Source organism: Ambystoma mexicanum, chromosome 9 (genome assembly GCF_040938575.1).
Source record: "Ambystoma mexicanum isolate Mex_15411 chromosome 9, UKY_AmexF1_1, whole genome shotgun sequence".
NCBI lineage: Eukaryota > Metazoa > Chordata > Amphibia > Caudata > Ambystomatidae > Ambystoma > Ambystoma mexicanum.
Genome location: NC_090931.1, coordinates 253,927,217 through 253,950,057, shown reverse-complemented (window position 1 = coordinate 253,950,057; position 22,841 = coordinate 253,927,217). Strand labels below are relative to the sequence as shown.

Here is a 22,841-nt window from a genome sequence, read left to right as displayed (position 1 = left end):
CCTGTCACTCTTTGGCTGGCCTCCCTTGGCCCTCCTCCTACCCCCACTTGTGAGGGGTCATCTTTGACGCCACGCTTTCCTTCTCTGCCCACATCTGTCACAAAAAAAATCAAACTTCCTACTGCACCTCCTCAGAGGTATTCTACCTTTCCTCTCCTTCCCCCAGAAGCTTGCAGTCTTTCGAGCTCTGGTTCTCTCTAGGTTGGACTATTGCAACAGCCTCTTTCTTAACCTACCTGCTTCTACTCTCAGCCCTTTGCAACTTATCCGGATCATGACTGCAAGACTTGTCCTTGGCCTCAAGCCCTCTGATTGTATCTCTTCAGCCCTGAAACCTCTCCATTGGCTCCCAGTGGCTGCAAGGATTAACTTCAAGACCCTTTGCATTGTCCACAAGGCTTTCTGGGGCCTAGGGCCAATATACCTTCATCTCTCCCCCCGTAAATACCTTCCAGAACTCTGTGCTCCTCCACCTCTAACCCCTCAGGGCTAGTCGTTTTTCTAAAATGAGCTCGGGGTAGATCTGTCATCGGCTGGGGCCTCCTTCTGGAACAGCCTCCCTGCGACACTCAAACTTGAGGCGAACCATCTCTGGTTCCGGAAGCACCTCAAGACCTTCCTCTTTGCTTCTGCCTTCTCCCCTCCTGATCTGTTCTGTCTTGGCATTGTGCACCTGGTCACCCTCTGACTTTCGGGCCAGGTACCTGCTCACCCTGCCACCCACCTGCACTGCCTCCTGGTTATCCCTTGCACTGGGCCCTGAATCAGTAACCGTACAGTTCCCACCTCCCTGGACTACCACTGTTTTGTTGCTCCTATTTATTTATTTATGTTCTTGCCTCCGCCCGCCCCTCCATGCACTTTCCCCTTCTTCCTCTCCCATGCACTTGCATGTTCTCAATGTCACTGTTCCCCTTCCTTGTCGCGCTCTGAAACACTTGTGTATGAGCGCGATACAAATAAACTATCAATATCATTATATTATTTTGTGGTTGCAAAGTTGCAGCTGGAGAAAGATGGGCCACTGGTCCGGGTCTGTCCGCCATCTGTTCTCCAGCTCTTCAGAAGGCACAGAAGAGGACCCTTGAGAAGGTTGTGAACATGTCCGGTCCTGGCGTCTGCGTCTGCAGGAGATGCTGAGCCCCACAGATCTCTCAAGAACGTTTGATCAACAACTGTCTTAAACCCAGTTGAAGAACTAACACTCCCAAGGGAAAAGGGGAAGTGGAGAAAATAACAAACGACAGACGCCTACTTCTGGTGGGCTGCAATCTGTAGAAGGAGACATTAATGTTTATTAAATAATGAAGACATGCATTAAATTAACTCAATCTCTAAATATCAAATAATTTAATATCTAAACCCATACCTGTCCAATCTCCGAAATAACCTTGGAGATTAATTAACTTCTTTTTCACAAAGACCCATTGAGAATTTATCTTGCACAGTCAATGTTCAATTTCAGAAGGGCAATGTGAATTTAAGAATGCATTTTGTTCCTCAACCAAAAATGCTCAAAATAATGAGTTCAAGAATGTGCAATCTTCTTAAATTAAAGAGGAAATCACTTTCGAGTGTTCATTCATTCAATTGCATTTCATCCTTTCTCAAGCACATTGTATTCCTGTTCAGATGTTCCTTTTACTTTAGTAACAAATGCGCAATTAAGAGTTCAGATGGTATTTTAAAACTTTAAACAAGAACAATAAGAATGAATTCAGATCCTGTTCAACCTTTGAAGCACATGCGCAATGCTAATGGAATCCGAAGCTTTGCTTTTGACTTAAGCACTGTAAATGAGTTCAGATGCTGTTTACCTTTTGAGCACATGCGCAATGCTAACGAAAACAACTGCTTTTGCCTTTGACATGCGCACAATAGACAAGTTCAGGCGCTGCCTTATCCTTCAGAAAAATGTGCTATGCTCATGAAATCAATGTGTCTTTACTTTCCACATGCGCACAGTGAATATTTTTAGAAGCCACCTTATATAATGGCGCGCAAGCGTAATTAAAAGCCTTATGAATTCAAGTTAAACAACATCAAAGACTTAGGCTCAGGTATTTTCCTTAAGCAATCTTCATTCACGCAACCGTACTGAAACTGACAGACTTGAAATCAGATCAGATACGTGACACAGCAGTAAAACAAGGACACTTCTCCTTTGCGCATGCGTGAAACAAAAATGAAGGCTCTGAAGCACTGATCTAAGAAAACTGCGCAGTTAAAATTCCAAACGCTTCTTCCTTCAGTACAATGTCAGAAATTCAAAACCGTGTCAATTACACAGAGTCATAAAAGTCAAGCAGATTTTTGAAGTAAAATGAAACGAATCTAAATACCTAAACTAAATAAATACCTAACATGAATAAAGTGATAAAAATAAAGCAACTTTTCTCCAGCTTGAGAAAAAGCGACGCTCCCACCAAATTATCAGCTGAGCTTGTCCCACGTTGACCAGCTTCTCAGGAAACAATATTTATCTTTGTAAACTTCACCAGAATCTCATCAAAAGGCCTTGACGCAGGAACTTAATCAAAACAGGACCTTCCTTCTTGAAGGTGAACAATGAAAGGCAGTTTAGAATTGTATGGAAGGTCAGAGGTTCATGAAACTTCCAATCAGGAACTGGCACTACTGCCACCATGTTGGTTTGGGGAGTTAGCACTCTGATGAACAGAAGTTAAGATCAACAACCCAAAATCAGATTAAAACAATAAATTAATTAAATCTATAATCTAATTTCATTTACAAAGTACCCCTACCTAACCTGGGACCTGACAGTACCCCCTCCTTAAGCCCTGACCTCAGGGCCAGGTTTATTTGGATTTCTTCTGTGAAACTTAGATACTAATCTTTCCGCATGAATATCAGATTCTGACTCCCAACTTCTTTCATCAGGACCAAACCCCTTCCAATCAATAAGATATTGAATCTTTCCCCTTACTTTTCTAGAATCAAGTATTCTTTTAACCTCAAATTCTTCTGAATTAGTTTCCAAAACAATTGGTTTAGGAACTGGTCTCATTCTGATTCCTTTTGACACTGGTTTTAATAAACTTACATGAAATACTGGATGAATTTTCAAATTAGTAGTCAATTTAAGTTTGACTGATACTGGTCCTATCACTTCCTCAATCTCAAAAGGACCCAAAAACTTAGGACAAAATTTATTTTTTCCTTTCAATTTAATATTTTTTGCTGATAACCAGACTAAATCACCTTTAGCATAACTTGGACTTTTCTTTCTTTTAAAATCTGCAAATCTTTTATACTCAGACTTACTTTTTTGTAACATTTCCTTTGCTTTAGCCCAACCTTTCTGAATTATTTCAGTTATATCTTTCACAGCTGGACATGTCTCATTTACTCCATCATTCTCACATAGAAACCGAGGATTATAACCTCTTCCACAAAAAAAAGGTGACATGGAAGTAGAGGTTTTAGTAGAATTATTATATGCAAATTCCGCTGTCCACAACAAATCCACCCACTCAAACTCTCCTTCGACAAAACATCTTAAATATTTTTCTAATTCCTGATTGATTCTTTCTACTTGACCATTAGCCTCTGGGTGATATCCTGATGTTAATTTTATCTTCAAACCCAATCTCCTACAAAATTCCTTCCAAAATCTCGACACAAATTGAGACCCCCTATCTGAAATAACTTGACTGGGAACTCCATGCAATCGTACAATTTCTTGAATGAATTTTTTAGCTAGACTTGAAGCTGTAACTCCTCCTTTCATGGGAATAAAATGACTCTCTTTAGAGAAACAATCTACCACTACCAGAATTGTGGAGAATCCTCTATCGTTAGGTAAATCTACAATAAAATCTAAACCAATTGTATGCCAAGGCCGAGGAGGAATAGGCAAGGGTTCAAGAAGTCCAGCAGGTTTTCCAGTCTCATGTTTTGACTTAGCACAGACTTCACAAGTCTTTACATAATTTAAGACATCTTTCTTAATACTTTCCCACCAGAAATGCCGTAGAACTAAATCCAAAGTCTTATGAAAACCCGGATGTCCAGCTAAAACTGAATCATGACAATCTTGTAAAATTTTCTCTCTAAGGTCCTCACTCGGGAGATACAACTTATCCTCAAAATAAGGTAAACCATTTTTAATAGTTCTTTTAACATCCAACTGTGCCCATTCTTTCATCTTCTGAATATTCAGATTTATTTTAATTAACTCCTGCAAATCTTCTTTTTTAGAAGAGTTAGCTGAAACAAAATGTTCTTCAGGAATTACAGGTTCAGGTCTTAACTCCAATTCTTTTTCACAACCAGGAAATTGTCTGGATAAAGCATCCGCTTTACCATTTAATTTCCCAGGTCTGTATGTCACTACAAAGTCAAAATCCGCAAAAAATAATGACCAACGTAACTGTCTGGGAGTAAGAGTCTTAGCTGACTTAAGAAAAAGTAAATTTCGGTGATCAGTAAGCACCGTGACAGGATTTCTGGCACCCATCAAAAAATGTCGCCATTCTTGAAATGCAGCTTTTATTGCAAGTAATTCCTTATCCATTATTGAATAGTTACTTTCTGCGGCAGAAAATTTCTTTGAGAAGAATGCTATTGGATGAAGCTGACCAGTTTCTTTATGCCTTTGAGATAAAATAGCTCCAACTGCAAAATTAGAAGCGTCTGCTTCTACAAAGAATGGTTGTGTTGGATCTGGGTGTAAAAGAATAGGACCAGAAATAAATCTATTCTTCAAGGTGTTAAAAGCTTCTTCCGTTTCTTGATTCCAAAGAAAAGGTACACCTTTTTTTAAAAGTCTAGTGATAGGAGGAATAATGGATGAAAAATCTTTGATAAATCTCCTATAAAAATTAGCAAAACCTAAAAAACTTTGCACTTCCTTGATCTTAGTGGGAGTCGGCCAATCTTTCACTGCTCTGACTTTTTTTTGATCCATTTCCAACCCTTGAGGAGAAATCACGAAACCCAGAAACTCCACCACTTCAGTATGAAATTGACTCTTATCAAGACTAGCAAAAAGATGATGATCGTGTAACTTCTTCAAAACTTGTCTTACATGTTGATAATGTTGCTCCAAATTATGTGAAAAAATCAAAATGTCATCAATATAAACTACGACAAAAAGATCTAGAAATTCTTTCAAAACATCATTAATAAAGAATTGAAAAGCCGCTGGAGCATTACATAATCCGAATGGCATCACAAGGTATTCAAACAAACCAAAACGTGTTTTGAAAGCAGTCTTCCACTCGTCTCCCTCCCTAACCCTAACCAAATGGTAAGCTCCTCTCAAATCCAATTTAGTAAAAATGGTTGCTCCTTGAATTTGGTTTAACATTTCTGGAATCAATGGCAAAGGATAGCGATTCTTAACAGTGACTTTATTCAAAGATCTATAATCAATGCAAGCTCTGAGCTTCCCTTCCTTCTTGGGTACAAAAAACAATGGTGAAGCTGCAGGAGATTGTGAGTGTCTAATAAACCCTTTATTGAGATTTTCCTCAATGTATTCCTTCAAGTAATCATTTTCCTTCTCGGTCAAGGCATACACCCTACTACTAGGTAAGATTGCTCCATCCTCTAAATCAATTTTGCAATCATATGATCGATGTGGCGGTAACTCCCCTGCTTCAACCTCATCAAACACACAAGTAAACTCTTTATAACACTCAGGCAAAAAACCCATCACAGCTCCAATAGAATGTTCTTCAAATCCATTTTGAGCTAAAGCCACCACTCTTCCACTTTCAATACTCTCATCTCTGATCTCATACTTACAATTGAAACAATGTTCCTTACAAATTTCTGATCGAAAATCTAATATTCTTCTTCCCCAGTCAATTGTGGGATTATGATTAGTCAACCAAGGCATTCCCAAAATGATTTGTAGCTGAGGAGCATCAATAAGTTCAAAGACAATATACTCAGAGTGATCTTTAACCAGTGTCATAAACAAAGGAACAGTTTCATGAGTGATGGGTCCCGAGGTTAACTGAGAACCATCTACTGCTCTTACTTGCTCTACTGCTATTTTTTCAACTAATGGAATTTTCATAGACCGAGCCAATCCCCAATCCATAAAATTACCAGTTGCCCCTGAATCAATCATGGCTGGTCCTGATCCTTTTAAAACATCATCCAAGAATAAGGATACGTTAATTGTTACATGAGGTACAGCCGCTTGAAGGGTATTCGCCACCTGTTGAGATCGAGAAACATTGGACTGCCCTCTTTTGGGAGTGTAAGGACAATTCCCTAGAAAATGACCACTACGCCCACAATATAAACACAAGTGATTAGCTCTTCTCCTATCTTTCTCCTCTTTAGATAATGGTCCTCTTATTTTGCCTGACTGTTCACTGACTTTACTCCTTTCTTCCATTCTAGGTTTTTCAAAACGCTGACCCACCTTGACCTCTCCAAAACCCTTTCTACGTTCATTTCTTCTTTCTCCCAATCGAAAATCTATTCGCATAACTAAGTCAATTAAGGCATCACAAGAAGTGGGACGATCAACCATGGTTGATAAAGCGTCTTTAAATTCGTCCCTTAAACCTCTGTAAAATAAGGACGATCTCTTGTCCTCTGGCCACCCTGTTTCCAAAACTAGAGCTCTAAAAGCTGTTACATAACTCACTAAGTCCTTATTTCCTTGTTTTAAATCTAACAGTTCCCCATCTAACTCTTGTGAAATCATTCTTCTTCCAAACATCTTTCGAAACTCTTCTTTAAATAGAACAACATCTTTCAAAATTGGATTCTCTTGAGCAACCAAAAGAACTGCCCAAGATGATGCATCCCCAGTTAAATAAGATAACATAAATGCAACTTTAGCCATGTCAGTTCTAAAACTCTCAGGACGACACAAGAAATGTAACTCACACTGTGTAACAAAAGTTGAAAATGTTTTAACATCTCCACTAAAACGTTCTGGGGACGCTAAAGGAACTGATGTCTGACTCAAAATGTGTCTTCCTACTCTATCTTCATCTCTCCCGTCTGCTCTTTCCAGAACTGGGGGTTGTTGTTCACTGTTCCCTGTGGCTCCCAACTCCGAAGACAATCCTTCCCCAGAATACCCTACTCTCTGGGTTCTAGATTCCCCAATGGATTCTTGAATCCGAGTCATCTTAACTCCCAACTCCTCCACCTTTTTATGTAATTTTGAATTCTCTAAATGAGAAACTCTTAATTCTTCTCTCAGTTCTTGGATTACTTCTCCCAACTGTTCCATGATGAAATCTGTGAGACTCAACAAACCAGGCAGACTATTTTTTGGCCTTTCATCTGTCCGGTCCTGGCGTCTGCGTCTGCAGGAGATGCTGAGCCCCACAGATCTCTCAAGAACGTTTGATCAACAACTGTCTTAAACCCAGTTGAAGAACTAACACTCCCAAGGGAAAAGGGGAAGTGGAGAAAATAACAAACGACAGACGCCTACTTCTGGTGGGCTGCAATCTGTAGAAGGAGACATTAATGTTTATTAAATAATGAAGACATGCATTAAATTAACTCAATCTCTAAATATCAAATAATTTAATATCTAAACCCATACCTGTCCAATCTCCGAAATAACCTTGGAGATTAATTAACTTCTTTTTCACAAAGACCCATTGAGAATTTATCTTGCACAGTCAATGTTCAATTTCAGAAGGGCAATGTGAATTTAAGAATGCATTTTGTTCCTCAACCAAAAATGCTCAAAATAATGAGTTCAAGAATGTGCAATCTTCTTAAATTAAAGAGGAAATCACTTTCGAGTGTTCATTCATTCAATTGCATTTCATCCTTTCTCAAGCACATTGTATTCCTGTTCAGATGTTCCTTTTACTTTAGTAACAAATGCGCAATTAAGAGTTCAGATGGTATTTTAAAACTTTAAACAAGAACAATAAGAATGAATTCAGATCCTGTTCAACCTTTGAAGCACATGCGCAATGCTAATGGAATCCGAAGCTTTGCTTTTGACTTAAGCACTGTAAATGAGTTCAGATGCTGTTTACCTTTTGAGCACATGCGCAATGCTAACGAAAACAACTGCTTTTGCCTTTGACATGCGCACAATAGACAAGTTCAGGCGCTGCCTTATCCTTCAGAAAAATGTGCTATGCTCATGAAATCAATGTGTCTTTACTTTCCACATGCGCACAGTGAATATTTTTAGAAGCCACCTTATATAATGGCGCGCAAGCGTAATTAAAAGCCTTATGAATTCAAGTTAAACAACATCAAAGACTTAGGCTCAGGTATTTTCCTTAAGCAATCTTCATTCACGCAACCGTACTGAAACTGACAGACTTGAAATCAGATCAGATACGTGACACAGCAGTAAAACAAGGACACTTCTCCTTTGCGCATGCGTGAAACAAAAATGAAGGCTCTGAAGCACTGATCTAAGAAAACTGCGCAGTTAAAATTCCAAACGCTTCTTCCTTCAGTACAATGTCAGAAATTCAAAACCGTGTCAATTACACAGAGTCATAAAAGTCAAGCAGATTTTTGAAGTAAAATGAAACGAATCTAAATACCTAAACTAAATAAATACCTAACATGAATAAAGTGATAAAAATAAAGCAACTTTTCTCCAGCTTGAGAAAAAGCGACGCTCCCACCAAATTATCAGCTGAGCTTGTCCCACGTTGACCAGCTTCTCAGGAAACAATATTTATCTTTGTAAACTTCACCAGAATCTCATCAAAAGGCCTTGACGCAGGAACTTAATCAAAACAGGACCTTCCTTCTTGAAGGTGAACAATGAAAGGCAGTTTAGAATTGTATGGAAGGTCAGAGGTTCATGAAACTTCCAATCAGGAACTGGCACTACTGCCACCATGTTGGTTTGGGGAGTTAGCACTCTGATGAACAGAAGTTAAGATCAACAACCCAAAATCAGATTAAAACAATAAATTAATTAAATCTATAATCTAATTTCATTTACAAAGTACCCCTACCTAACCTGGGACCTGACAGTACATTCCTCCATCCTAATGAAGGGGCTTGCAAGGCAGACCCGGTTTCGCAAGTCTGATCCCTGCTAGAGAGAATTCTCAAAATGTGCTAATTTCCCTTACCTTTTGAGACCCCCTAGCAACTTTGCTGGATTTCGAGGATTTTATTTTTTTTACCTGGGAAGAGTGTGAGCCTTTTTTCCTACTCTTCATGTATTTTGTGTGTATTTTACTTTTGTGTTCTTTGGTTATGGAGTATTTAAACAACTCCAGTGACATCATCTTTTTCTGTGTGTCACACAGCACCTTCAGTACAGTGGCACAGGGGTGTCTTTCAGACTCCTCAAGGTTTAAATACCTTCTCTGGGACTGACTACCGTCTCCCAGAGCATGTAAAGTTAATTTGGCTTTACTAGTCTTTTTAAATTTACTGACCCACCACACACTATCTTCCTATAGAGTGCTGGAGGGGTTGCCTAGCTTCCCCTGAGTCAAAACACTCATATAACAGTAAAATTCTACCTTTTCCTACTTTAAATGGCTGGTGGCAGTGGTTTAGATCAACTACCGTGATTTTTCGTGACTTCTAACAACGGTAGCTAAAAATCGGGTCAGCCATTTCTTTTAGGATAAGTCCTTTGTGTGTTTGTCTCTGTGCGCCAAACCATGTTTGGTCCCTTTGTTCGTGCCCTTTGGCGGACTTCAGTGCTAAAGCCTTCCTCTGGTGCCAGAGTGTCTGGAGTGGACAGGATGTGAGGGAGGTGCCCGAAACTCCCTCTGCTTAGTCTCCTACGAGACCCGAATGCACTCTGGTGTGATTGGCTGGCTGCTTATCCGGCAAGGACAGCCACCCTGCTGGGTGAGTGACAACCAGGCTGAATGAATGGGGGAAAACTGTTTAAAAGCAGGTCTCTGGGACTTGGCAAGCAGAGTCGACCACTGAAACGAAAGAACCAAAGATGAGCTGAAGGAAGAGGACTGCTGCAACTCCTGGACGACCGGTGAAGCCCGGCTGCAGGTCCGAATTGCCTGATACTCCAATCGACAGAGAAGCCCTTCAAGGTTAACTTCTTCCCTTGAGTTTGGTGGGAACAGCCAACTCATAAACCTTAAAGCGACGTCTTGCTAAGGCTTTTGGCCTCATCCCTGGGCAGTGCAGGAACCTCCCGACGTCCTCTTTCTTGTCCCCACGACTGAAGCTCAGGAACTGCGAGACCTGCTCGGAACTGCCAGGAACAACTGCCTCAGCTACAGCTCTTCTTCAATTATAAGCTACTGTGCAAACGTGGTCCGGAAATATTTTCGGCCATTGCGAAAGTGCGTGAAACTTTCCTCAACTTCGCATGTCCTTCCCTAAACATTTGTCAAACTTTTTGCCTAGCTAAATTCTTCTAAACTCTGTGACAAAGACTTTACCGTTATCTACCAGAACTGTGCTATCCTATACAGACTCTGAACCATTGACATTGGCCCAGGCCTATGAGAAGAATTGCTGGTTGTATTTAACTGAAACCCTTTGCCCTGCCTATGAATGTATTTGGGCTGTCTATTCTTACAACCTAGTCTTTTTATCCCTTTTATAAGTATTTGAAGTGCCATTTTTGCTCCCACTTCATTTTTGGAGCTAAACTTGTTCAATTATTACCGGTTGGATTTTTGTGGTTTATTAGTGTGTGATATTGAGCTGCTTGTGCTATTGTATAAATACTAAATGTGTAAATAAATGTATATTCTTTTACCAAGAGACCTTAGTGTGTATTTGAATCACTATGTGTTGGTACTTTGTGTAACCTGTTCTACTGCTCACTTAAACTCTTGAGAGAAGTCTGGCTGCTCAGCCATTGCTACCACTTTACTGTGTAGTACTGAAAGGGGCCCCTGGGGGTCCCTAACGTCTATGGAAACAAGGCGAGTCACCACACACGATAGATACGCCAGACACAAGGTTGTATTCCCAAAGCTAGGGTTTATTGCAAAGCAAAAGTCTCAGTTGGCCAAATCGGTCTCACGCCCCGCGACGTGTATCTCTAGACCTCGAGGGACGCAAGAGAGTGAATTACGTACATCAGTTACATATATACAAAATGCATATCAAACAATCAGCTATGACATGTTTAACACCCCCCCCTTTATTGGGTTTCTTTGAACTTGGTGTGATGATAGACATCTCCGACAACTGACACCTTCAAACTTCTATTCTAGTAACAGTTTGCAATTTGTGAGTGCACCTTGCTATCTATTAGGTGCTATTCGTGTCCTGGGAGCTGACACGCTCTAGCGGGCTCAGCAAAGGGGGGCCATAAGAAAAGCATAATTCAACCCTTTAGCTATATTATTCTAACATATTCTACCATATAACGAGACTGGCTGGCAGCTGCAAAATGATTAAATGCCCTGCAGCTCTGCTTCAAGGCTACATTCGGGAGGGAGCCGGGCATTCTTCCTGGCGCTGCCTACGTTTGTGTTTCAACGAACTCTTGTTATCCTCACGGCCCTGCGGTCTTGTCCTTTTTACGTACAGACAACAATGCTTTACAGTCGAGCAGTGTAGGCGGAAAATATACTGCAAAGCAATAGGAACAGAAAGCAATGAGCAATGGTTAGAAATCAAAATGGCAATTCTTGTTACATCAAAATGGCCGTTCATTGGCAAACTCGAAAACCTATATTCTGTCATATCGTGCATGAGACGGTTGGCCCACGGCCACCAAAATACGTTTGCGGTCACAAAGTAGAGGTATCCATTTTTCTAGACTGACAGTACAGGCTTGTACCAAGGGTGAAATTGTGCTTACACTTGTAGTCCTAATTGCATGTAGTGGTCCCAAAGGGTACTGCATGTGATTCTGCCTAACAATCCCGCTCGTGCATCCAAGCCTTTCGGTACCTCAGTCAATGTCTCAGCGTCAGTAGTTCTGCAAGCATTTCTTGGGTGCGGGCTCTCCCTTCAGTTTTTGCATAATAGGTTCTCCTCTTTAACCTAGGACTATTCCCACTAGCGTGATCATTAGTCCTGACTGTTTACTTTCTTCTGGCTTGGCTTTTGCGTGTTTATCTCGGCAATATAGCACTTGATAAGCTAGCCGCCATTAGGGAGTGCTGCCGCTCCAGGTCCTCTGCCTTTAGAGGCGGGTCGGCCAGCGTTTGACTGGAGTGCAAAGTATCACCAGAGATCACTATACCAAGCAGGGAGCTCGGCACAGCAAGTATGCGATCCATCGTGAAACATTCATTCAATGAATCTGGATTTTCGCTTAGGTCCAATCCAGTCTGCATACCAGCCTGCATATCCTCAACATTCGTTTGAGGCTCGCAGTCGCCAGTAGTGACGATCATGGGATGCCCAGTATCACAGCTGCCCGCACCACCATCCATGCCAGACGTTGAGAAGTAGGCACTAGCGGTTGTATTGTCCTTCAAGGTTCCCCGATGCCTTCCTCCCGCTCAGCCCATGAGGGAGTTTCTTTTCCTGTCCTCCCACTCCTTTAATTCAAGTGTCAATAAGGGTGCCAAACTAAAACGATGTATTATTTGGTATATCAATGTCACTGATCGGGACAGATCGTAGTTCTATAGGTGGTGGGCGGGGAGCAGTTGCCTCATTGGGTTGCATTGGGCTCAACAATGTAGCGTCCTGGATCCGCAGCTGCTGGCGCATGCGAGGACCGCCAAGAGACATACACTTCCAAACAGAGACGGTGGCTTGTCTAAACTCCCTCTCAATTCCTACTGCCAACTCATGCATGACATTTTACAATAACCTGCTTACTAAGATCACATGCCTGTAACAGACTGAAATTTGAAAAAGGGTAGGCATGGACTTCTGGTGTACCGTTCTTGTGTGTGAAGGTACTCTAGCCGTTGTTAGGCTTGTGAAACCTACTCTTAAAACCCCCAGAACACTATCGCTCATATGGCTATAACTGTGTTGAATTATAAAGTACTAGGTTACTCATTTGGGTGTTCGTAAGCGATGAAAGTACATAATGTAAGTAGTGATTTTACTTACCTGTATTGTTGCACGTTGTTTGCTTGTATTTAACAAATATATTTGTGCTCTGTCCCTTAACAGACTTTGCTCTTGTTAACGGTACTTTATACGAAGCCTACCCCGTTCTGAGTCTAAGCTTAATTGCTCGGCTACATTACCATTGAACGTTTGTTCAAAGGCTATGGTGTAGACTGGTTGTACATTTAGGTTGGGCTCTCAAAAAACCTCTGCACAGTATGTTCTGAAAAACGCTGTAAAAGCTTGCATGTCATTTTTTCTTTTTTCTTTTTATTTTTTATTTTTACTAAATATGGTATTGCTACCATCATCCACCCTATTGAATACTGGGTTTGTTACATCTGTCCCCACATGCTAGATTATGTGAACAAGATGTGAAAGATACTCATGCAGTGATTTCCTTACAGTTTGTCCTTAGCCACCCTTCCAACCGCCAACCCAACCTCGATTTCCCCCATTGTCTTTGTATGGAGGTATTCATAGAGACGGTGGGAGTGTGTAATGGAAGTTGGTGGAGTTCTAGGTTGTGGAAGATTCAAGAAATGGCTATGTCACACCTGCACACCGCACTTATCTTGCTATGCTTTGCACGACATTCTTTGGTGCAGCAGCCTGTGGAATGGCCTTTCCATGGATGTGTAGGGACAAGGTGTCAGTCATTTTTTCGAATACAAAAGTTTCGAAAGGCAAACTTTCAATTTCTTTTCTTCGAAATGCCATTCTTTCGATTCACATTTTTTTCAAAGAAATTGTCAGTGCCGTCGATATGGGTTAGGGTTAGGGTTAGGATTGGGGCTTGGGATGGGGGTGTGAGGGTGGTGTGGGGTTTGGGGGGGCAACCCCCACCCCACCCCCCCAATATACACTAAAACCTTGAAACGTTAGATGGAGCTGTCCAGTGCTGAAATTACAGCCCTGGACAGCTCCATCTAAAGTTTCAAGTAACAGAAAAAAAGCATTGAAATGCTACTTTTAACATGTAAAAGTGCATTTCAATTGAAACCAATCCATGACTGTTGTCGACGGATTGGTTTCGAAAAAAATGCACTTTGCATGTTAAATATAGCATGTCACAACTTTTGTTTCGAAACTTTTGTTTTTTCGAAAACATTTGATTCAAAACTATCACTATAAACCTAGGGACAATGCGAAGGACTACCAGTACAAGTGTCTGTGGAGAGTAACTTGTACCTTTTCATACAAGATGTTAGGAAGAATTCTCTGTAAAGGCTAATTTCCCAAACCTAGTGAGTCCCCCAGCGGCTTTGCTGGATTTTCTGCGGTTTATTTTTTCTCCTGCTAAGAGTGATACTCTTTTACTCCCACTCTTAGACATGATTTGAGGTGTTCCTTGATCTTTCCATGTGTTTTATGGGCTATGGGGTCTTTTACTCCATAGGGTCTCATGTGTTTTTATGTGGGTTACTCAGCACCCTCCGTGCCGTAACCCAGGGGTGTCGTAGCGACCCCCCAACAAAGACTCCATACCCTGGGACTGACTACTGTCTCCCAGGGCATGTAAAGTCACCATTGGCTTTACTAGTCCCAAATTATGAACAGAAACCAGTACAAACCATCATATTGTGGACGTACTGGTCGGGGCAATTCGATTTCCCCGGGGTCTGTTGTTCGAGGGGGCACATCTCCGTCCCCCCTTATCGCGTTTTGGCTGGTGGCAGTGGATACTACTTTTTATATTCGACCGCGAATATATCTCTATGGGATTTTCCCATTGTTCGAGGCTACCAACTTTAATTATTTACTTCCTATAGCCTCGAACATACTGCCAGTTTATTTAATATTAATTCACCGGTTGGTATTTTTTGCCAGAACTCGATTCTAAAATGGCGTTTGTGTTCTCTTCTGTGACTCCAACCCAAGTCGAGCCCTTTGTTCCACTTTTTGGCGGGCTTCTCCAAAGAAGCCTCCAAAAGTGGTGCCACTCTCTCTGGGTACCACAGAGGTTGTGGGAGGGGGTTTAGGCACCCTGGACTGAGTTGCCTTGGCAACTCAAGTCGCACTCTTGTGTGATTGGCCCAAGTGGTGAGCCGGCCGGCTCACCACTTAGCATGTTTGATTGACAGCTAGGCTGAATGAATGGGGGTTTGCTGCATAAAAGCAGGGCTTTGGGGACTGGAACTTCAGAAGTCGCTACAGGACCTAAGAATCCAAGGAGGGAGAAGCTGAGCCGACCTGCAACAACGACACAACCGGTGGAGCCCTGCTGAACCGTCTCAACACCTTTCCCGACGACAGAGGAGATCTCCAGTCCGGAGAGTCTTCTTCCTTTGACTGGTGGGGATAACCAGTTTTGCCTTCTTTTCACCTTCCTGGAGCATCTTGTGGCCACCTTGCCCGTCCCAATCACCCTGGCAACCGGAATACCACGACTTACCACTACCGCGAAGAGAAGGGTAGTACCTTTTAACCGAAAACTCTGCGGCTGGTTTCTTCCCTGGCAGTGCAACGACCTTCATCTTTCCTCCACGTCGAGAACTCCTCTTCCTCTGGATGAAACGACTTGCACCCGCTGCCAGGAACAACTGCCCCCGCTGGAGCTTCCTTCACACTTAAGGTACTGTGTCCCGCCTGGTTTCCCTTGCGACAGATCGTTCGGGGTGACAGTAAAGCCTCGACTTTCTAACCTGGGCTGGCCTGGGACAACCTAGCTAACCTTTCCTGACTTTAATTTCATCCTTTGTGTGCAAACTATCTACAAGACTCTTTGGGCATAACTCCACTGTATGAACCTGGACCCCTTCTGCTTGCTCTCTCCAAGAGCTGGGCCTTGCAATTGACTTCCTTGCTCTCCAGTAGAACTCTGCCTATCCTGCCTTACTGTGGTTCTTTTAAAAGTATTGAAATGTGTGTGCTTCCATAACTCTGCCTTTCTCCCTCCCCTTTTTAATAATTTATTAGAGTGCCATCTTATGTTAAGCGCTCACCTCTGTCTGAAAATAAGTGGTGTTTCTCACTAAGACTTGTCTAATAAGTAATTAGGGTTGTATATATATAATAGTGACTGTGTGCTGAATTTACTTTTCTCTTTATGCTAGTGTAATTTACAAGTGTGTCTTTAAATAATTATATACTTTTACACCAAAGCTCTGGTCACTGTTTGCTTGTGCTACTGTATCTCTGTACCTATTGTGTATACTCTATATACTGCCTAACTCTTCTTGAGGGAAGTCTGACTGCTCAGCCACAGCTACCAAGTGAATCTGTGTGGTACAGACTGCTACCAAGTGGGTTTACTGCCAAACACCTGTAGTCTTAAATCTGTTGCAGTGGTCCCTAAGGGAACTGCACAGGTTTCTGCCTAACAGATTCATGTAATATTTGTTGTTTCTCTAACCATTAGCAGAATCTTGACCTCTTTCTAACCTACTAGCATCCGAATATACCATGGGGAGGCCAGATCGACCTTCCCCAATCAACTACTGAGATGATGTACTCTCTTTGGCTGTGTTTGAGGTAAACAAGGTCACATTAGAGCTCTGACTTAGATACACCTGTTGCCACTAAATGTATTAGTGTAGACAACAGGTTTAAGTTGTTAACAACACAGATTTGTGAAAGAATGTCCTACTGAGGAGAACACTGCACTTCCATACAAGAGCCACCCCAGAAGGAGGATGTATGGGGGATCATGTGCTCACTGCCAAAAGCATTTAGTATGATGGAGTTCAATAAAGAAGAAACCAGTCCACATATATTCCTTCTCGGCATGTAATGTGATAAAGGCCTCTCGATAGCAGCGGGTGGTTGCTTTCAACTGGGGAAGGTAGTCCTTTAAAGGGTTCCCATTAACAATTGGGCTGCTACTGTGTGAACAAATGTAATAACACAAGTTTTTGCTTTTGTAATAGTTGCATTGATTTTTTTTTTAATGTATCCTAAGGATCAAGAAAGGAAAGGAACTTCTTAGTCGTGCAGAGGAGAAGAGAATCCATAATCTGACTATCCTGGAAGAGTCATACTCTGGGGAGAGAGAATGTGAAGTGTTAGGAGAGCTTACTCTGGAAGATCAGCAATGGAAAGTAACAGATGAAAAGAAACCGAAAAGCAAACGTGTTCGGTAACTGTGCCGTTTTATGGAATCCAGGAAATGAGGTTTTGTGTTGTGTGCTACATAAGGAATATTCGAATTGGCATCAATCGGAAGGTAATGGTATGTATGTAAATAGTGTTGCACAAATTGATAGTGAGTGTCGGGAGCATTGGCTTCCCAACATTAAAAAAAACACCCAGCTTAAAAATTATGAAGCCTCCATTACTGTTCTGGACTTGCCACCAACTGGACATTTATTAAAATGGAATCTGTTCCTCCAATGCCACTGGACAGCCTGTTAACAATGAACAGACCTCCTCCTCCGCTCTTCCAGGTACAGTTTGAAGGGATGGCTGGAAACAAGGATCAGCATGAGAAATATCTTCGAACTAAAGAATCTTGTTTATGGAGAAATCCTACGACTATGTAGAGGCAAATAATGTCAAATTGTAGCATTTGGCAAAGTGCCCGAATATGGAAAATCCAGCACATTGGTGCACATTTGCTTCTTGAAGTTTAAATATAAAGTTGTGTATCTCTCAATAGCCTAATTATTGCTGACTTTTGCCTCTGTTTGCATCCATTTTCCTGCTTTAATGCCAGCTACATCCAAGAAAGGGTTGTACATTGCCTCTATTTGTTCCCCGTAGAGGGTGTGGAAGTGCAATGCTATCTGAGCACTGCCTGTTCTGGAAGGAACCTAGTGGCATACTAGCCTGCATATGTTCCAGAGATGTAGGAAAGTTACCCTCCTGTGAGAAGTGGTTCTCCTGTGTATGGATATGATGGTAAATGATATTATTTGAAAGACCCCTTCTTTGTATACTGTGGCTGTTCCCACCCCCTCCACTCATTGGAGGTGGCTAATTGAATCTACAGAGCTCTTTTTGTGGAGCGAGAAAAGATTTCAAAGAGTAACAGTAAGCCTCAATGCGAATAAGGGATTTACGTGATGATATCCCTCTTGGCAAAGGGGAAAGTTGACCCTCTTGGCAAAGGGCAAAGTTGCCTTTGCAAAAAAAAGGCATTCTCTGAATATGTACTGATTTGGGAAGCATTTAATGTCATGTACATAAAATTGATAGAGCACAGTAGGCTTGTGTGAAAGATGGCTCCTGTTCGCCATGATCCCTCCCTTCCTCTACCCTCCCACCTGTCTACTTCCCTCCTGTCCTATGTGTATCCGGTTAGCACATTCAAAGGGCAAGCTGAAACATTATGTATGTAGCCATTGAGTATACAATTACAAAAAAAGAAAGGCTGTGTGCATTTGTACAAAAAGAGGTCTTTTCTTTTGTACTTTTAAAAACTTTTTTTAAGTCTATATTTGGCACTTGTCCTTTTGTCTGAGAAGAGAAATATTTCTATGCTCTCGTTATTTACATAACCATGCTACCTTAAGGGAACCTTTGTGTGGTCAGATCGTGGCCACTGTGGGCAGAGAGCTATTTATTTGGTTTCTGTAAAATCTTTCCTGTTGCCAGGTACCCATTCCATAAGCAAAAATAATGAAGCGGGTGTAGTTTTTATGACATACCCAGCATTTACATAAAGGAGAGAAGGCTTAGAACTGCTGAGGAGGCAACACCACTTTTCCCATCCAATCAATATAATGTGTATGCGTCTTGGGAAGCAAACGGATCCACTGGGGATTTTCCTGTCTTTTCGAATACCTGAATTGCTGTTTGCTAGCGATGTAGAGAGTGTGAGCCTGCTGAGTGTTAGCCTGCCTTATCAAAGCTTTTGCCGCATGAGACTACCAGAATGATGCTGTGAGAGAGGTCCCAATGCCATAGTTTGAGCTGACCTACAGAAAGGATTGCATCTTGATTACCTCCTTAGTGTTCCCATAAAACATTTTGGTATTGTGAGCTGTAAAGTAGTAGTTTGTCATTTATAAAGCGCCTTTATCCCATTCAAATGTCCTCAATGCTCTTGTGGAGAGAACACCCTGTGGGGACCGAAGTCCTAAGTATGGGGAAATTGTCAGAAGGGTTAGAACGTGTGTGTGCATTTGGCCGAATAAAACAAATGGGTGGGGTGGCCGAACCCCAGTAAGCTTCCCATGATGGTCAGGCATGTGGATGGGTGCCGGGAGTGCGCAAGTGCAAGAGACTTGTTATGTGTCCAGCTAGACCGAAGTTTGTCATGGGACTTAGCTACGTTCTGATGGCAGAGATATTGTGCATAGTGTTTTAGTTTGGTATATGAAAGCGAATGCATGCAAGTGGGCGGCTGTACCTTTGGCTAGTTTCCACCGAAGTGGTGCCTAACTGCATACCTTGATCATCAGTTGGCATTTTGCTTAGAAGTGCCTGTGGATTGGGTTCATGCGGTCTGCTTTGAGATTATACTTTACCCTGTGTTCGATCATATACTGGGCAGGCACAAACAGTTTGATGGTCTTTGTGTAAAGAAGGTAAGCATGAAGTGGGGAAGGTTAATCAGGTTGCTGGAGGGAAGAGTTGGGTTTTGAGATTCTTCCTGAAGGAGAGGTGAACCTATTTGCGGCGGATGTCGGGAAGGGACCTTCAGAGGGTGGGAGCTTGGGCTGAAAAAGAGGATCCTCCAACTCTAGTGTAAAAGGGGGGATTACAAGGAGGAGCGCGGACCTCGTTCTAAGGTTTCTGATCGGTTGGTAGCGTGTAAGCTTGTGTTGGAGAAATTGTCTCCATCTTGTGGAGGGTGCAGTGTGTAATGCACATGGCCTTGAAAGTCGCCCGTCAGCTGATAGGCCAGTGGAGCAACCTGAGGGCGTAAGTGATGTGTTCTTTGGGTGAAAGGGCAAGGAGGAGCCTAGATGCAGAGTTTTGGATCGGTTGGTGCTTTATGAGCTGAAAGGCAGGGGCGCCCAGATATTGGGAATTGGTGTAGCTTAAGTGGGAGAGAATGATAGCCAGGATTGCCGAGACTCTGTGAGGGCAGGAGATATAAGGAAAGATTTGTCTGAGGATGTAGAGGTGAAAATGGCATGATCTGGATATGGCGTTGATGTGGTGAGAGAGTGTTAGGTTCTTTACTGAGCTTGATGCTACGGGTGGGGTTCTTGGGGGGCGGTGGGGTGAAGCGGATGAGTGCAGGTAAGGGGCTTAGGCAGAGTTTGAAGAGGAGGGGGGTACAGTGAAAGCCCCCTGTGGGGGGAACCCCTTTGGAGACCGGGTGGGAGGAGTGTGATTTGTGAGCGGCTGGTGAGCAAGGAGATCATCCACCTTGGAGCAGTATCCCGGATGTCCAGCGAGGAGTCTATCCCTGAGGGTGGAGTGGTTGATGGTATCTAAGGCAGCTGAATGATCGGGGAGGATGAGTGCAGCAGAGCCTTCTGAGTCTGCTGTTCTTGCATGTCATCCCAGATGGAGACGAGGGAAGTTTCCGTTCCTCTGAGGGGATCAAACTCCAGACTGGGTAGGGTCAAGGAGGCAATTGGATTCTGTGAAGAGGCAGAGTTTTGTGTATGACGTGTGGTTTGAGTTTGGCGTTGAAGCTGATGTTTGAGATTTGGTGGTAGTTGGATGGAAGGTGGTGTTGGGAGTGCTTTTTAAGTGGGGACTTGATATGAGAGGTTTAGAAAGCTGCAGGAAGATGCTTGATGTCGGATAATGGCTAATTATTGATCTAGCGATGCTGCCTGCACAGTTTGAGGATAGAATGCTCTTCAGGAGAGAGGGGGGACAGGGACGGGGGTCTCCAGGCAATCCGAAGGGGCAGCTTCTGGATAGTAGTTTCAGGAATTCAGGGTGAAAAATGGCAGAGAAGGAAGAGAGGAGGTGTGCTGGTTAAAGGGGGGGGGGGCCCTCAGGAGAAAGAGGCGATGAGGGTTTGATAAAAATTGATAATTTGCTGATGGTATGAAGACTTTCGATAGCAATGCTGTAAAAGTGGTCTGACAGGCATTGCAGAGTGCTTGGGAGTTGCGGGAGGGGGTTTCGAGCAGAGAGATCTGAATTCTGCGATGATACTGTGGAGTTCCCTGCTAGGGTTATGGGAGTTGGCTATTTGGAATCCGTAGAAAGCTCTTTTGGCTTTCCTAGTTTCTGTTCTGTAGCCCTGATCTGTCTGGCGTAGATTTCTCTATTCTGGGTTGTTGGGTTGACCTGCCATGTGCGCTCCAGGTGATGCTCTTGAGGGATTTGAAGGAGGGGGTGAACCACTTGGGAGTTAGGGCCTAGTCTGCGAGAGGCAGATCTGGTGTGGGTGAGGGGGATGAGGGCATTAGAGAGCCTTCAGTCACAAGGGTCGATGGAGGGTGGTCCTTTTGGAGGGTGAAGTTTGGGAGGGAAGATGGAAGGGATTCGGCCTTATGACTTTATTCCAAAGATGTACATTTGAGGAAAGGATGGGGCTGGTGGGGAGGGGGTTGGCGGTTGTGGGGAGAAGATGGCGGAGTGATCAGTCCACATTAGTTGATGGGTGGCAGAGTGGAGATAAAGTTGGTAGAGCTGAATGTGTCAAGGGTGTGCACTACTATGTGAGTGGCATTTTGATATCAGTTTGGTAATGTGTGGGCTTCCAGTGGATTGGGTCATAGGGTTAAAATGGACTTCAAACCAGATGTTGCAATCTCCTAGCATGGTGAGGGAGAAGTAGGATATCAGGATGCCTACTAAAGAGTCATTAGGGTAGTGTGCAAAATTTCTATTGTAGCTTGGAGGTCTGTAAAGGAGTAGGAAGTTGTGGGGAATGGAGGCAGTTGGTTGGAATTTCACTAGTAAAGATTTGCAGTCAGTGTTGCAGGGTTGTTTCTCAGAGTGTTAGACTAAGACTGTGGTGTCGTATGGCTATCCCACCCACCAACCCCCAGCAGCTCTGCCGGATCTGCTGTGCATGATCCAGGAGTAGCTGGGAGCTGAGGGGCCCTTGTGTGCGATGGGCGTCTGAGAATCAGGATTCAGTGATTAAGAAAATGTCTGGGCGTTCAGAGAAGATGGCAAAAAATTGAGTTTGTTTTTGGCGACAGATCTGTCGCTGATGAAGATCTAAGAGAGCAGGTTATAGGTAGGTGGGAGGGAGGTAGTGAGTGCTGTGGTTGGGAGTTTCTAGATGGTACCATAGAGGGGTGGTCGGACTGGGAAGGTCTATGCATGATGATGATGGAGGAGGAAAGGCGGTCGAAGGTGGGGGGGACTTGCTGGGGTGCTCTAGGGCTGAGAAGGAAATGTGCCTGTGAGCGATAGGTTTTTAGGGGTGGGGTGGTAGGGCAGTCTGAGGGGGGTGGACATCTATCTGAGGTGGGGACAAGTGGTGGGCTGTGGTAGCTTCTGTGGGGGGGTAGGTTTGGGAGAGAAGCTGGAGAGGAAAGTGAGGTGAGGCAGGGAGGTTGAAAGGGAGGAGAGTTGGTGTGTGTGTGCTTGTGTGCGTATATATATATATATATATATATATATATATATCTATATATATATATATATATATCTATATATTTTCTCCAGCATGGGGTCTGGCATGGATTCACATGCTCATGAATATTCCCCGTCGTCAGGCTGGGAATCCTCGGTAAAGAAAAAATCAGTATCAGTTTCGTTTCTGATCTGTCTTTCGTAGTAGTAACCAATCACTGATCTCTGCGTCATACTGACCACAGCCAAACAGCCAATGACTGCCCTCTACCTAAGCCCCGCCTCTGGCAGCCATCTTCAGATTTTTACCGCACGTTCAAGTGTTGGGAGTCCTCGTGCTTAGCTCTAGAGCTTTTACTGCGTGTTTCACGCTTTTTCAGGTGATTTTTCACATTTTTTCGGTTAATCGAGCCTCAAGCTCCACCGTTGCTACTCCGTTAACGGCTACCCGTTGCAGGATTTAACTACGCCCCTCAAGGGTGAAGATTTCGTCGAATCAACTTCTT

The 22,841-nt window shown here is 43.0% G+C and overlaps 1 protein-coding gene across 3 annotated transcripts in view; it reads left to right on the top strand.

Moving 5' to 3' along the window:
• CCDC15 (coiled-coil domain containing 15) overlaps nucleotides 1–18,326 on the top strand; it is a 579,868-nt gene extending 561,542 nt beyond the window's left edge. For all 3 annotated transcript variants that reach the window (XM_069614562.1, XM_069614561.1, XM_069614563.1), the window contains one exon: nucleotides 16,853–18,326. In XM_069614562.1, the coding sequence (XP_069470663.1) occupies nucleotides 16,853–17,033 (181 nt within the window). In that variant the 3' untranslated portion in view covers nucleotides 17,034–18,326. The remainder of the gene's footprint in view (nucleotides 1–16,852) is intronic.
• The last annotated feature ends 4,515 nt before the right edge of the window (nucleotides 18,327–22,841 follow it).